The following is a 14,826-nucleotide window of genomic DNA, read 5'->3' as shown; positions in this document are numbered from 1 at the left end:
CGTGATCCCATTGGCATGGGCCGCTGTCCTCGCTCGTCTCACGATGGCCTCTTGGGCCTTCGGATTCGAGCTGGACAGAGCTGCCTCCCACCCTACAGTGTTGTGCTGTGCTCCGGGTTGTAGAGGTGGATTGTGTGGGCATTCCCATACCATGTGGTACAGGGTGGCTGTTTTAGTGACGCAGAACCTGCACTGTGGTGCGTATGTGTCGGGATCTATCTTGGACAGTATGTATGGATTGGGGTAAGACAAGGTCTGCAGGTGACGCCCCTCTACCTGAGATTCTTTACTGAGCTTTGGCCCCAGGGGTGGAAGTTTCTGTCTTTCGAGTCTTAGATGTTCTAGAATATTTGTGTATGTTAGAATTGAGTCCATAGCAAAAGGGTGGGGAAGGCCATCTCCTGTGGCGCCCTCTATTGATCGTAGTGCGCACCCCCTGCACCTAAAAGCGCTTGGTGAGCAAATTTTTCTTCGCTTACTTCTTCATTGCAGATACTTGGCTGGTAACGAATCGAACATGGCTATTGTGGATGTTGGAATTTTCACTGGATTCAAACCAAATACGGATGATCTGAAGAAAGTAAGGAAAAAAAGTTCATTATATAGTGCAAGGTGACTATTTTCCAAGCAACTAGAATTCGGGTGGCTCATTTGGAAATAAACGCATTGTCATTTGGTGGTCTCGATATGTACCATGCATCATGCATCGGCTGAGGGACTTTCCATTTTGCGGCGTTTCTGACGAGATTAAGTACAGGCGTTTTTCACGACGAAACATAACCTTTTTACTTGACGTACTCACTGGCTGAATATTTGTGTCAGGGGCACTGCAGTCAAACAACACCCCCCCCCCCCTCTAAAGGACACCACAGTACTGGTTTATGCTTCCAACCAGTGGCTTAGCCAGGGGGTGCCACCGCGGGTCCGTGTCCTCCCTCAATCCAAATTTTTTTTCGTCATGCCATACAGAAAAAACAATGACCAAGTTATGTGCCTCCCCCCCAAAAAAATCAAGGAGTCTCCCCCCCTCGAACAAAATTTTGGGCTGCGGCCCTGCCTCCAGTGCATTGTTCTGTTAAATAGTACAACCTGTCTCCTCTCCCAGGTTGTCAGCGATAATGCAGAAGTTGGAAAATACGAAGAACGGGATAATAGCGTCGTCTTTTACCTGCAAACGGTAGGTGCGTGATAGTGTTTCTTCGGGTGGATCTCGTTTTACAGCCAGATAGTCGTTTTATCGTGCAAGTGCGAATGAAGCTGACGCACGCATTATAACAGAACGTGCCGAAGTCGCTCTTTGTGGAGAACTTTCTATTATAAATTTAGCGCGCATATGACATGCGCAACGTTACTACATTTGATTTTCTAGCCTTACATCTAGTACTAACCTAAACTAGTAACATTTTTACATTCAGGTATAGACAGCCAAATGTGGCGTATTAAGCTACGTACGGAAATGTGAAATCAAACATGCACGAATCATCATAATTACTGTGGTGGGTTCGAAGCAAACGAAAGATCGAATCTAAATACCATGATTGAGCAGGAAATATGTCATTTTGAAATCATCGTGACGTCCCGAAATCTTCTTAAACAAATACGTGAAAGCACCCGTAAAGTGATCGGGTATAATATGCGGCTGGAAAAGATAATAGGGCGTTGTCAAATAGTACTCGTCAGAGCACATTCACCTGTTGTCGGTAGAACCACCTTTGAAAGGATGCATTGATCAATGTGAAATAAATGTCATGATAGTTGGCATACTTTTTGCCGTATGGAAGATTCAAGGAACACAAGTTTTTTTTCGTATTTTGAAACTTTATCTGGCACTCACTGGTATCAGATTTATGAATATTGTCAAAAAGCATGATGCATAGTTCAGTGTCATTCATATTGACTAGGGTAATCATTCAATCAATAGCGCGGTGTTTTTTTTGTGTTTCTTTCAGGTGAGAGCTGTCACCGAGACCTGTCTAAAGTTTCGGATTGAAAAAGAATTTGATGTGACGAATCTTCAGACTTCGACAGTGAGGGTGTACGATTACTACGATGGCAGTGTTTCTCCATCACAGTCCAACGTTGGTGCGTTTATTTACAAACACATGCATGGCAGTGAACCTTCATTAGCATATCGCGTGCTGGCTAATTCGCATCCATGTTTTCGTCAAGTCTCACCTTGCAGCAAATCCTACGGACCAGAGTCAACGAGCCTTTCGGTGAAGCTTTTCTGCGATGGAAATATTTGCAAGTGTGCTACAGGTAAGCACACAAGAAGCACTGAGCTATAAAGTACTCTTATATGCCGTTAAGGGTAACTGACTGGATTCCCAGAGAAGACAAGTGGGTTAGGGGGAGACAGAAGGTTAGGTGGGCATATGAGATTAAGAAGTTTGCGGGTATAAATTGGCAGGAGCAAGCACAGGACCGGGTTAACTGGCGGAACATGGGAGAGGCCTTTATCCTGCAGTGGACGTAGTCAGGCTGATGATGATGATGATGGTGATGATGATGATGATGATGATGTGCCGTTTGTCCAGTAGTCTTGTACGGGCTTCTATGACACGTATACGTGCTTGTATGGTCATATCACATAAGTGGGTAGGGCCACGTGTCATGAGAATTTCATCTTGATCGGAAGTTTCGAAGGCAGTATATTCGGTGAACCATAATGAAGAAACATGACGTCAGAATGTGGGCTAATCTCAAATGCCATGCATGCTAATGGTGTCCAATTAAGGCGTGAAACCTCAACTATCGTACTTGAATACCACCAGCACTCGTTAACGCCGAGTACTGCTGGCTATAATGTTCATTGATCATTGATATGTGGGGTTTAACATCCCCAAACCACCATATGATTATAAGAGACGCCGTAGTGGTGGGCTCCGGAAATTTGGACCCCCTGGGGTTCTTTAACGTGCACCCAAATCTGAGCACACGGGCCTACAGCATCTCCGCCTCCATCGGAAATACAGCCGCCACAGCCGGGATTCGATCCCGCGACCTGCGGATCAGCAGCCGACTACCTTAGCCACTAGACCACAGTGGTGGGGCTGGCTATAATGGGGCCTGATGTTGGTTTAACCATGACTAATTGGATTTACGTCCTAGTAAAGTTGGCTGAGGATGGCTAAACAGTTTTAATTTTGATTATAATGTTGTTTGTACGCTGTTTTAACACCGGCGTTGCTTTCATTCAATCTCGGCCTACGTTAACATGCCTACAATGCACATTGTTCTTGTCTACGTGCTACCGTTTACTCGATGCTCGTACATACAACGGAGGCCTCCACGACATCTCGCGAGTAATTATCCAATCGCGACGCGTGGGTCACGTTTGTACAGCAATTGTTACAACAGAAAGAAGGCAAACTTCTAAAACACCGAATGCTCAGTTCTAAGTTGCAACCGATGCTTTACATCCGCGGATAAGTTGGGCCTATTTAGTCATTGGAGTGTTTTAGTGCTGCTCTTGCATTCTTGCGTTCATTCTGTTGTTTTCGCGTTCTGGCGTTCCTTTGTACTCTCAAGTACATCCAGGGAGAATGCGATGCCGCTGAAAGGCTTGCGCCCGCAAGCCGCTTTGAAGCCCCGCCGCTAAAACTCCCTATGCGATCATTGCAGCGACTATAGGCGGCGCAGTGGTAGGTCGAAATGGCGGACGAGATAGTGAGGCCGCGTTACAGTGGCTAGAATAGTATTCTAGCCACTGTAGTCGCGTGCGTGCATGTCAGCGTCGCAGAGCGTGAAGACGCGTTTATTGGTTCATGACTACTGAGAGACCGAACTGCGTCGCAGTTTATCACCGTGTGACAGGTTCAGAGCACGGCTACATGGCGCCGCCTGCGTCGCTGGAATGACCGAATTGCAAGTACAGACGCTCATTCTGGTTAAACTCGTAGCCAAAACATGACGCCACCAAAACAAGCGCAGAAAACCCATTTAGGGCTTAACGTCACATCTGTTTAAGAAATGAGGCTTTGACCTTTGTATTTTCGCATATTAAAGTGGCCATGTGACAATTTTACAGCATGGTCGCGGGAAACACTGCCAATCGGTAGTCGATGCTCCTGGAAAGACGTGAGCCAAAGAGCGCAGTACGATGCCTGTAATTTACAATAAATTCTCAAAGTCAGCTAGAAAGAATTCCCTTTTCTTTCTACAAATGATGCCATATACACGAATGACCACGCTATATGTCCTAATTCACGGCCGTAGAAGGATTCAAGCATCATGCATTATGCATTTGAGCTTAAGATTATATCACATTTCCTGGGAGTGTGACCGAAGGCAAGATAATCTGAAATATTTGTTAGGCAACACCATTGTAGAAAGGAGCAATGGGAGGGACAACTTGCCAGCTCAGACCCAAAGGTGCAGTTTGCACTTCTTAGTCAAGTTAGGCCAGCGGCGCAAGCAAGTGCGGTCCTGCATGGTCTCATAGCCCTAACCAACGTGACCCCGAGTATATAGCCCTTTTCTACCTCTTCCCTCAAAATAAAGCTTTGTTTTTTTCTTCTAGTTTCCGTGGCCTCCCCGTGTTCGCGTGCGTGTTTGCTATGCCACCAAACGTAAGCCGCGTGTTCGAAGGAAAAGAAAATCAAGAAAAGCGCTCAAGGTCATGACGTGCGCGTGACTTTGACTACCCTGCCAAGCTTCCAGCGCGCTCGTCGGGACGAGAAGAGATAGAAAGCTATTGCAGCATGCGACGACAAAAACGACGGTGGCGACGATGACGATGACGACGACGACGACGACGACGACGATGATGATGATGATGATGATGATGATGATGATGATGATGCAATGATGATGATGCCTTTGCCATGACTCATGGTAGAGGCCGTCTCCGGGATATCATGGGGATCTCGCTCTCGGGTTCAACTACCAAAGGCGAAGAAGCTTAAGGATCCCCGATTTCTCGCCCACTTTTCGTGGCACACCATATCTCTTCCCATGGTTAGAGGGGCGTTTCAAAAAGTAATTTACTCGTACAAGCGGTATAGTCTTTCTCTTTGGCGTTCCTTTGCCTCGAGTGGGAATTCTACAGTTACGTTATGCCCGTAAATATGCTCGGCGTGGCCAGGAACCGTAATGCAGACGCGCTGTGATTTTCGTGGGCGCGGAAGCGTGTGTTTGTATGCGGCGGGGTTAACACCAATGCCTGTGCTCCTCTGTACAGTTCCAGATATCTTCCATATCGATAAGGCCTAATTATCTCATTATTTTGGTTGCCCCCCACAGCGGAGTGTCCCGTCAACGAAACCTTCAGTGACGTCATCAAGCCTGGAAGACCACACGTGGAATCGAACAAGAAAGCACTCGAAAAGATCGCATGTGATGATCATGATTATGGTCAGTATTATTTTTTTTTTATCTGCATGAGCGTATAACTCACTTAGTGACGGCGTCATAGTAGTAGTAACGTATAGTTAGTACTGCTGCTACTACTACTATAATAATAATAATAATAATTATTATTATTATTATTATTATTATTATTATTATTATTATTATTATTATTATTATTATTATTATTATTATTATTATTATTATTATTATTATTATTATTATTATTATTATTATTATTATTATTATTATTATTATTATTATTATTATTATTATTTGTAGAGTTTTATGTGGCAAGGCCATTATATGACCATGTTGAGGAATGCTCCGGAAATTGCGACCACGGGCTGTTCTTCAATGTGCCCTGACACCGTGCAGTACACGAGTCTCAAGCAATTTGACAGTCTCGAGCAAGAACATTAACCACCGCACTGCCGAAGTGTACCGCATTGCGTATGCGTGCATAATTAATTAGATGACACGCTCAACGTGTGTGAATTTAAGAACAAATGCGGCTCGAAACTATGCAATTCTGGGAGCACGAAAGCAAGATTTGTAATCTAAAAAGAACGCACCGCGGGGCTAGTCGGTCCACTTTTATCAGCATACCGTAAATATTAAGGCCTTTCAGAGCTCCCATTCACTCCTTTTCTCGTTACTTGTTCTCACTGCACTAGTAGCCGTAATATTTATGGTCTGTATTTGTGAAAGAAGATTGATTGGGTAGACTTTTTTTGTTTGTTTGTTTTGTGTGCTTTACACAAGCAATTACGCCGCCAAGGCAAGCATAGCGAGAGGTACTTTTCGATCCAAAGTGACCTTGATTCTGACTTGGATTTTCTATATTTCGTAGTCTCTGTCGACACAGTAGTCCAGATTTCCACGTTTCAAGATTCCTTTATTCGAAATACACGTGGTACATTTTAAATGTGATATATAGGGACCAAGCGAGTCATCAAAGCCGCGAGACTGAGTCAAACCTTCCATCAAATTACACATCTGGGAACAGAGCTATAACAAACGGAACTAAAGATAGAAAAATAACTTATGCGAAATGTTGAGGAAAGGTAAAACCATTCCACGAATTTCTGTGAAAAGCTCCATGCTTGGAACTTTTCAGTCTTTAAGAACTTATGTGCTGTCTTGTTCTTATCTCTTTGTGCTTCATGGATTGATGTCTGTCTGCTCTTTTTTGTTCGTACGTGACAACCATGGTTAGGCCCGGTAACGCATGTTGCCGGAGCCAATCTCGGAGGCCATGGTCCGCCCATATTTGCATGGCTTACTTCTTCTATGATGTGTCTTTACCTATCAGTTCAGCTTAGTGTCGTGCAAAGCACGAACAGTTTAGTGCGCCACGTATTAAAGTTGATCATGCCAGACACAATCGGGTAATAAATATTTTAATAAATAAAAGCACAATATGACAAGTCATATTACACATTTCAGGCGTGATGAAGCAATGTTCTAAAGGATTTCATATTTATATCGCTGGTGCAGTATAACCCCAAATTTGTACTACCAGCGTCAAATGAAATGCGAACAGCGGCAAGCATTAGCAGGGGTAAAGTGTGTGGCATCTATAGTCACCACCATGGACATGCGCAGTTCTGCCAAACCAGAGTGCTGTGCGCTTTTCAGTGGGAACAACTGGACGGTGTGTCATTCCTAATGCTCGCAGTTGCTCGTGTTTCTATTTGGCGTCTATAGTTCATTTAGAATCTGCATTATCTCAATTCATGATAGATTATGTATATTTTGTCTATTATGTTTCAAGAACAGAACCACCTAGCGGAGTACAAAAATTCCACTACTTGCTCAATATAGCTTCAGTTCGCTTTTTTTTTCTGCAAATAGCGGACTGTTGCAGTGGTTTGTTGGTGTGCGTGGGAATGATCGCTACCTAACCTCATTAATTGTTCCGAGTTTGCTTCGCTTTCGCTTCCCGCAGTGTGGAAAGGCAACGTGTCTGCGAACTACGTGATCGCAGGTTACAGGCACGTCGCGTTCTACATCGACAAAGTTATCAAAGAAGGTAAGCGCACAGAGTTCGCTTATGGCATCTTCGCCCAGCACGCGAAACCGTGTATACATAGACAGGTGTAGCCAGGTTGCGGGAAAGGGAAATGAGCCTACGGAGTGATGTGAGGAGGAGTGATGGAGGTCGATCACAAAGCGTATCATAGCTGTGCATAGTATATTAAAGCAAAGGGGTAGAAAATGCAAGTGGGGATGATGAGAAAGAGGAAGAGAAGGAGGGAGAAACGTATCAATCCTTACCTTCACTCTAAGTAGTGAAGGTATGGGTTGATATTAAAGGTGAGGAAAGGGGAGAGGGCACGGTGCGTGGGGTTTCCCTTCAGAATGGGGGGGGGGGGGGGGAGGCGAAGGTTCCTCGCAGCGCCCCGCCTCTCTATTATGTCAATGTATGGGGCTGAACCTCACACTACGCCCCCCCTCTCCCTCCCCTTTGCCCACGTTAATGGGAAAGGGTGCCACTACACAACACCCGAACGCCACGTAGTCTATAGTCGCAAGGCCTGCGCGCTCCCTCCGTAACGTCTCATACCTTGTCCGACTGAGACGGACGCTATCAGTCCGCGACACAGTTTGCGCGTTCATGCAGTGGCATCGTTGGACGCATTTTGTCAGTCGACGCTGTACAAAACGCGAGAAAACTAAGCTGAAGGACGAACGCCGCGAACGGGGCCGTCGTCCAAAGCAGCCACGGGCGAAGGCATCCCTGTCCGTCGGACAAGGTCTGTGACGTCTCGGAGGGAGCGTGCAAGCCTTGAATCTTGTCTAGGTGGCGTCGCGCTGTATCACAAATAAAGGCTCACTTTCGCGCCATGGAGGCCCAACAGGCCACACGGCTGTAAAAACAGCGCGTGCTTGTGAGATAACGAAAACGTCGCTGAAGGACAGGCGTATCCTCGACCAACGCATCCATCAGCTCTCACGTTCAGTGCAACTGAATACATTTTTTGTATGTGCTCTTTCGATATTTGTCGTCACTCTCAAATAACCTTAACGCGTGCTTCGTTGACTAGTCTTTGAACTTCGATCTTTAGGGGAAGAAAACGAGACTATAAAGGGCCAGACGAGACTACTCGTCGGCCGCCAGCTGTGCAACACGTCAAACCTGGACGTCGGACGCGAGTACATCATATTCGGCAAGGACAGCGACCAAGTCATTGACGTAGACACGAGGTGAGAGTTCCGTAAGTTTGCGCTTCGTCCATGCAGCTGGTTATATGTGGTCGTCAAACCCGAATACTGTCGTCTAGTTTATTGTAGAGACGTAAGTGAATGCTTGGTTTGTGGTCGTGAACTTGAATGAACATGTGCATGACCTGTGGCGTCTGCCTCTTTTTTATGTATAATGATTTATCTACAATCGTTTTTATCGTAATGTTCGTTTCATATTTTCTGTACACCAATAAACACCGTTATAAACCATTACGGAATTAGGTTCTCAGTTTTGTAACAAAAACGCAACCGAACATTTTTCAGTGGAACGACACTGAAACCGAGAATGAAAACATGTTCCGACAACCTGACATAACATGCGGTCCTACAAGAAAGCTTGAGTGCCAACGAATCCCCTTCTTAACCTTTGGTCAGTTGCCCAGTTGTCTTGTTTGAGTGCCCGGATAACGGAGCTGGCTTCTTGCGCAAGGTCACTTTAAGGCCACCAATTGACAACGGAAGCTGGGATCGAATCCCGGCTGTGGTGGCTGCATTTTCGATGGAAGCGAGAATGCTGTAGGCCCGTGTGCTCAGATTTGGGTGCTCGTTAAAGAGCCGCAGGTGGTCGAAATTTTCGGAGCCCTCCAGTACACGGCGTCTCTCATAATCATATGGTGGTTTTGGGACGTTGAACCCCACATGTCAATCAATACAACGGGAGCTAAGAGCGTTTTATGTATGGCTAAACAAACTTCCTCTGAGTGAGGGTTTGTGAAGCCAACAGTTTATTTACTGTCATTGTGTCAGCGCTGGTCAATGTTGCGTAATGTTGAAATAAGGTAACAAACGTTGGTTAACGCTGGTTACAGTTGCAGTGCTGCATACATTTAATCTCATTTCAGTAATTCATTCGTGTGCCACGCTGTGCGTTTTCCCTTTTCCTGCACTGTGACGACATGACTCACGTGAATTATTACGTCGTTGTCACTGACTAATTTCTGTCAGTTTTCTTTTCTTGCTTTTCAGTATCAGGTATCCGTTGAATCATAAAGTTCGTGTCTACGACGTGGCAAGGGCACCGAAATGGAATAAGAGAACCATTAATTGGCTCTCTGAATACTTTCCCCGAAATGGGGGCTGCAATGAATAAATATTTCATAATAAATATTTGCACTGTTCTTTCGCTTACGACTGTTAAAATAAACGTACACACGCACGAGCCGCCCTTCTCAGCCCACGTGCAGTCCAGCATCTGGGCTGTCCAGCAAGCCAGGGCTATCGCCGAAGACATCGCACGATGCTCAGCGGACGACAGCTCCTGGAGGCCTAGCCCGGGCCAGTAATTCCTCCTTGGATCCTAATAAAGTTTATCACCTACCAACCTACCATGCTTCAGGTATACTTCGAATCGGTTTTTCTTTCGGCTATGGAACACGCGATGGCTTCGTCTATGCGGCTTCATAAGTAACGGGCCTACATAAAAAGTCGAAGAGGTTCTGACTAAAATGAACTACGTTTTCGGCGGAATACGAAGTGCTGGCTGTAAGCGTAGTGTCGTGCTTATTACCGTTTATTCCTTCTCTATGCTCTAGTTTTTTCTTTTTTGCGAAATTGTAACGTTCGTGGGAATATGTAAGAAAATTAAAAAAAATGGTGGAGTTAGCTAAAACTATACGCAGCTTCGACGAGTTGACGGCATCATTTTTAACTTAGCCGTTACCAAACATTCCAGAATGGATGCCAGAGAGCAATTTGCCGCCAAAGCTAAACTCGCAGCACTTACCTTTACCCAGCCACTTAGCTTTACCGACGCTACACTTCTCGCCATGTGTATGAGGGTGGTTGACTGTAAGCAGTACCTGCAGTATGGTGTCACGAGGTTTGGGTATACCTCGCTAATGCCGGGTAATCTCACGCGCATTGGAGGCCGTGGTGTCCCAAAGGATTTTCGCTGACCACCTCTAAGCAGCGCAATTGATTTCCGGGTCAGTCCCCCCCCCCCTTTTTTTTTTTGAGAAATAAAGCTTTGATCATCATCATTTACCTTTCGCCAATTTTCACTCTTGCGACTGGGCTCGTAAGTGTGGACGAAGGATTAGCAGGGATTTACATCGACTTATAACAGCTCTGCTTCTGATACTCTTCCAGGGCCGTGGCTGTGACATAGGCTTAACAATGGCACAGGTGCTGCGCATAGGCCAACGTCTGAGAAAAGAAGGCAGCAGGAAAAAAAATAGGAGCTCGGTAAACAAACAGAGCGAAAGACAGAAAGAATATAAACATCACCATGTTTTAAGAATCTAAGCGAGAAGAAGAAGTGTTTTAGCTCGTGTCTTTCCCTGCAGGCACTCGCGACCTGCCTTAGCTGATGCTTACACGGCAAAGAAGTCGTGCTATTCGGCAGGTCTTTATTATAAAAGAGGAGGGCACGTCACGTTATACACGTATTTTGTTGTCTGTGGATGGGTTCCAGCTCTCAACAGCATAGTCTACGCTGACAACTCAGAAGACAGCATCGATCCCGAGTCATCCCAGTAATGGAACGCGACCTGATGACGCCTGCGCGACATGATCTAGATCACGCTGACGAGAGAAAGCTGAAAAAAACCAACACAATCGCTATATATTTAACTTCTTTCAGGTTTGAATTTTATAAAGAGAACTGAACTTGAACGAAAAGAAAGAGATAGAAAGCCTGTACTTGTGGGTGACGGAGCAATGCTTCCTTCGTGTTGTGAACAGATGACTCCACCGGCGATCATTGTTCGGCAAATAAATTTGAGCTCATTCAAACTCACTGAAAACATATCTTTTTGTTTTTTCTATCGGGACTCTTTCGTACTAAAACTCGCCAAAGTTTTCCTCAACCTGACCAAGTCGGACTCAGACTGACGAAACTTTTTCTCAACCGGACACACTCGGGTCACTGCGACGCTCGGGTCAGTGGCCGAGCATCTTAGCCACTGCGCCACCGAGTCGGACGAAGGTTCCTACAGTCGCCGCGCTAATCCTCACGCCAGCAGGATCGGTGCAAGGGAACTGAGCCGACTCAACGCGGAAGCTATGCGCCGTGGCACACGCACACTCAGCGGCAAATGCGTGCCCAGAATGTCATCTTCATTTCTATTTCATATTAGTATGCGATTCAGCGCTGTCCACGTATCTTGCGATAAATAATGCGCTTTCCTGTAAACTCAACTCCATTTCCCTCCTTCTCTTTCGTGGAATCTTACGCGACAGGCTGACGGTGGTTGCTGATAACGCGCGCTTCTTTTTCAACCCCGAAATACGAAACCGAAAACAGATAATGCGACCGAGACTTCGCTAACCCGGTGTTTTGGGCGATCCCCACTTTGACCTCGACACCGATAACAAGACTTCCGTCATGCCTGTGTTGTTCGCATGCCACCCGGGGCCGTCGCTGGAGCGCACTCCGTAACGACGAGCAGTTGCGAAGATGGCGCTGTCTGGGAAGCATAGAAGACTGTGGACCCTTTGGTTGTGCTTCGTCCTTGCGACGCCGGCGTGAGTTTTTCCCGATTCGTCCTATGCACTCTATTTAAGAGAGAGAGAGAAAAGAGCAACGTTTATCGAAACGGCAAGTGAAAGAGGAGTTATATTCCCTTGCTTAGATGGCAGCTAGGAGTGCTTTGGCCACAGCGGCATCTTCGGCTTGTCTGATCACTTGTAGCTAGCTTTAGATGTTCGAGCAAAGCAGCACGGTCTCCCACTGCTGCGCGTTCAGATATGCGGTGTTTTGCCCCTTCGCAAGGTTAGGACAAGCACATATTGCGTTTGAGGTACGCCTGCTGATTCCAGAACTTACATCTGCCTGAGTAAAGGTCTGGGTTTTATTTACTATAAGCGATTGGGTTTCACAAGGTGCTTGTTTGTAATAGGCGCCATGCTGTCGCCTGCTGAGCGAGGAATGTGATAAAGGGTAATGTTATAGATATCCCTGATATGTAGTGTTTGTTGATTTCCTTGTACCATTGCCGTCAAATGAATCGCGAACAGTGGAGCACGTGGCCAAAATATTAGCAAAGCTAGTGTGCCCCGTCCAGTCATCACCACTCGCAGGGACACACATCTGCTTCGGCAGCACTGCATGATCCCCTGTAGTTCGTTTTGTGTGTGTGTGTGTGTGTGTGTGTGTGTGTGTGTGTGTGTGTGTGTGTGTGTGTGTGTGTGTGTGTGTGTGTGTGTGTGTGTGTGTGTGTGTGTGTGTGTGTGTGTTCTCGTTCTGATACGCTATATAGCGAAGATATACTGCCGGTATGCCGTCTGCATTTGGTCGTTTCACTTTGCTTTGTTCCTCAGTTATGGTTTACTTTTTTAATTCATTTCGAATATCAGTACTAGATTAGAGGCGACAAGTTGCGACTGTAGGGAGGCCGCGCAGCGTGATCGAACCGGATGTGCGCGCCTGTCAGTGGCGGTGACTGGACTGCACTCGCTGTACCTTTGCTACGACTTGATGCACGCGCTCTGCTGTTCGTGTTTCACTTGACGCCCACACAAAGCGATCTCGCGCTCTCTCCACGCACGGGACTTCGCGTCATTTTTTCACTTGTCCGGCTCGCTAACTTTTGAGCAGAATAACACAAAAGTCTGGGGAACTCCCAGACGTAGGCGGGGAAAAACATAGTTGCGCTGCAGGTTGCAAACACTTGTATTTTGGTGAGACAAAAAATTCCGAAGAAAGTTGCGGGAACACTTCGGTGAGGTGAAAAACGGTGCAGTCGTCCGTAATGCCCGTGCAGTGCTTGTGCACTGGGCCCGAAATGGACAGGAATGACACCCGCGTCAGCGCCATTGGAAGATGGTTGTTTATGCGATTGCATTTGCTTTAGCCATTCAGACAACCCGCTACGTGGCGTAGTGGTTATGGGATTCGAAGGCTGACGTCGCGTTATCGAATCCCGGCCACGGCGTCTAGCTGCGTTTCGGCGGAGGCGAAATTTGAGAGGCCCGTATGCTTAGATTAAGGTGCATGTTAAAGAAGCTCAGTTAGTCGAAATTTACAGAAAACCCCAATCCGGCGTGCATCTTAATCACTTCGTGGCTTCGCCACGTAAAACCCGAGCAATTAGAGTAAAAAAATAAAATTTCCGAAAATGCAGAAACCGTACCGGTCGGTGCGGGGTGCAGCGTAGTCGAGCGCGATATAAAGGTTATCGCGTGGGAGTCGAACGACCTAGCGTGCTGCAACGATCACCCCTACGACCTAACCCTTTATCGAGTGTTTCAAGTTCGTCGAATCTTATCTGCCTGGACGATAACGAAATTGCGTGTATAGATCTGGTAAAACTTGCGCTTGGCCCTGCCTCGTTTGAACGTCTTGTCAGGTTGAATAAAATGTATCCCAACGTCATAAAAAAAAAGATAGAAATGAAAATGTGCCTTCCTCAGACGGAAGTGAGTATAAGAACAGCAAAAAAGAAAGATAGTGCGCAAAGCTAGCTTGCTTGGTTTCTGTCTATTCTCTTAAGAACATTCGGGTCCATCGCACTGTTGAAGGGTCTTGGTCGATGCTCAAAAGATGACTTTCAAATCTCGCTCGCTATTACAGGCGCAGTAACCGCAGTTAGTGGTGGGTGTCGAAAAGCAACGCAATGCATGTGTGGTAAGAACGGCAGCGGATCTGAAGTGTGCTGCAAGAATGTACCAGCATCAAAACTTGGTTTCGTAAAAAAAAAAAAAAAAAAGTCGCTTCGTATCAAAGTCGCTTTTGCTCGCTGTGAAATTTGGCCTGCGCCACTTGTTTTGTCAGCGTGCGTTCAGCACTGATGTTGTTGCGGTTGCTGCTGAATCCATTATCTGGCAAAATCAGGCGAAGCTCAAGAAGAAAACTTAGCGTGAAAAAAAAAAAGAATCAGTGTTGTCAATGAAACATCATCCACTTTTTTTTTTTTTTGCTTATGTGGTGGTCTTGCTTCATAAAGTTCAGCAGCTTTCGTGGTGCAAAAATATTACAAGTCAAGTTCGTTTAGAAAGCATTTTCATGCACTGTAACAACCCAAACACGGTAAGCAACTTCGAACCAATTGACATATGATTATTATCATTAATTGACATAGGATTCATATTACTGTGCTACACCGAGATACTAGTTTATTGAAAAGGGAAGCCCGTGACCGTAAGTTTCTATGCTGATGGCCACTGTTTTTCCCGTACAAAAAAAAAAAATCTTAAAGGGAGAGTTACAAGGAACAATTTTTTATGCTACTCAAGCAATGATTTGTTGCCTTTTACTGCCTAGTAAGAATATTAGTGCATTGCAAGAAA

General features: G+C 45.9%; 2 protein-coding genes across 5 annotated transcripts in view; both read left to right on the top strand.

The window, feature by feature from the left end:
* Positions 1-9,703, top strand: part of LOC119164935 (complement C3-like) — a 71,573-nt gene extending 61,870 nt beyond the window's left edge. For both annotated transcript variants that reach the window (XM_075873353.1, XM_075873352.1), the window contains 8 exons: positions 493-580; positions 1,106-1,177; positions 1,950-2,082; positions 2,170-2,259; positions 5,245-5,355; positions 7,301-7,384; positions 8,421-8,559; positions 9,565-9,703. In XM_075873353.1, coding sequence (XP_075729468.1) covers positions 493-580; positions 1,106-1,177; positions 1,950-2,082; positions 2,170-2,259; positions 5,245-5,355; positions 7,301-7,384; positions 8,421-8,559; positions 9,565-9,688 — 841 coding nt within the window. In that variant the 3' untranslated portion in view covers positions 9,689-9,703. The remainder of the gene's footprint in view (positions 1-492; positions 581-1,105; positions 1,178-1,949; positions 2,083-2,169; positions 2,260-5,244; positions 5,356-7,300; positions 7,385-8,420; positions 8,560-9,564) is intronic.
* Positions 9,704-11,855: 2,152 nt separating this feature from the next.
* Positions 11,856-14,826, top strand: part of LOC119164934 (complement C3) — an 84,532-nt gene continuing 81,561 nt past the window's right edge. The window contains exon 1 of one of the 3 annotated variants that reach the window (XM_075873351.1): positions 11,856-12,063. In XM_075873351.1, coding sequence (XP_075729466.1) covers positions 11,996-12,063 — 68 coding nt within the window. In that variant the 5' untranslated portion in view covers positions 11,856-11,995. Of the gene's footprint in view, positions 12,064-12,320; positions 12,339-14,826 lie in introns of those variants that run through there. The other 2 variants (XM_075873349.1, XM_075873350.1) reach the window with 2 other exon arrangements.

This window comes from Rhipicephalus microplus, chromosome 9 (genome assembly GCF_043290135.1).
Source record: "Rhipicephalus microplus isolate Deutch F79 chromosome 9, USDA_Rmic, whole genome shotgun sequence".
In the NCBI taxonomy this organism is placed as follows: Eukaryota; Metazoa; Arthropoda; class Arachnida; order Ixodida; family Ixodidae; genus Rhipicephalus; species Rhipicephalus microplus.
This window is presented reverse-complemented; position numbering and strand designations above follow the sequence as displayed.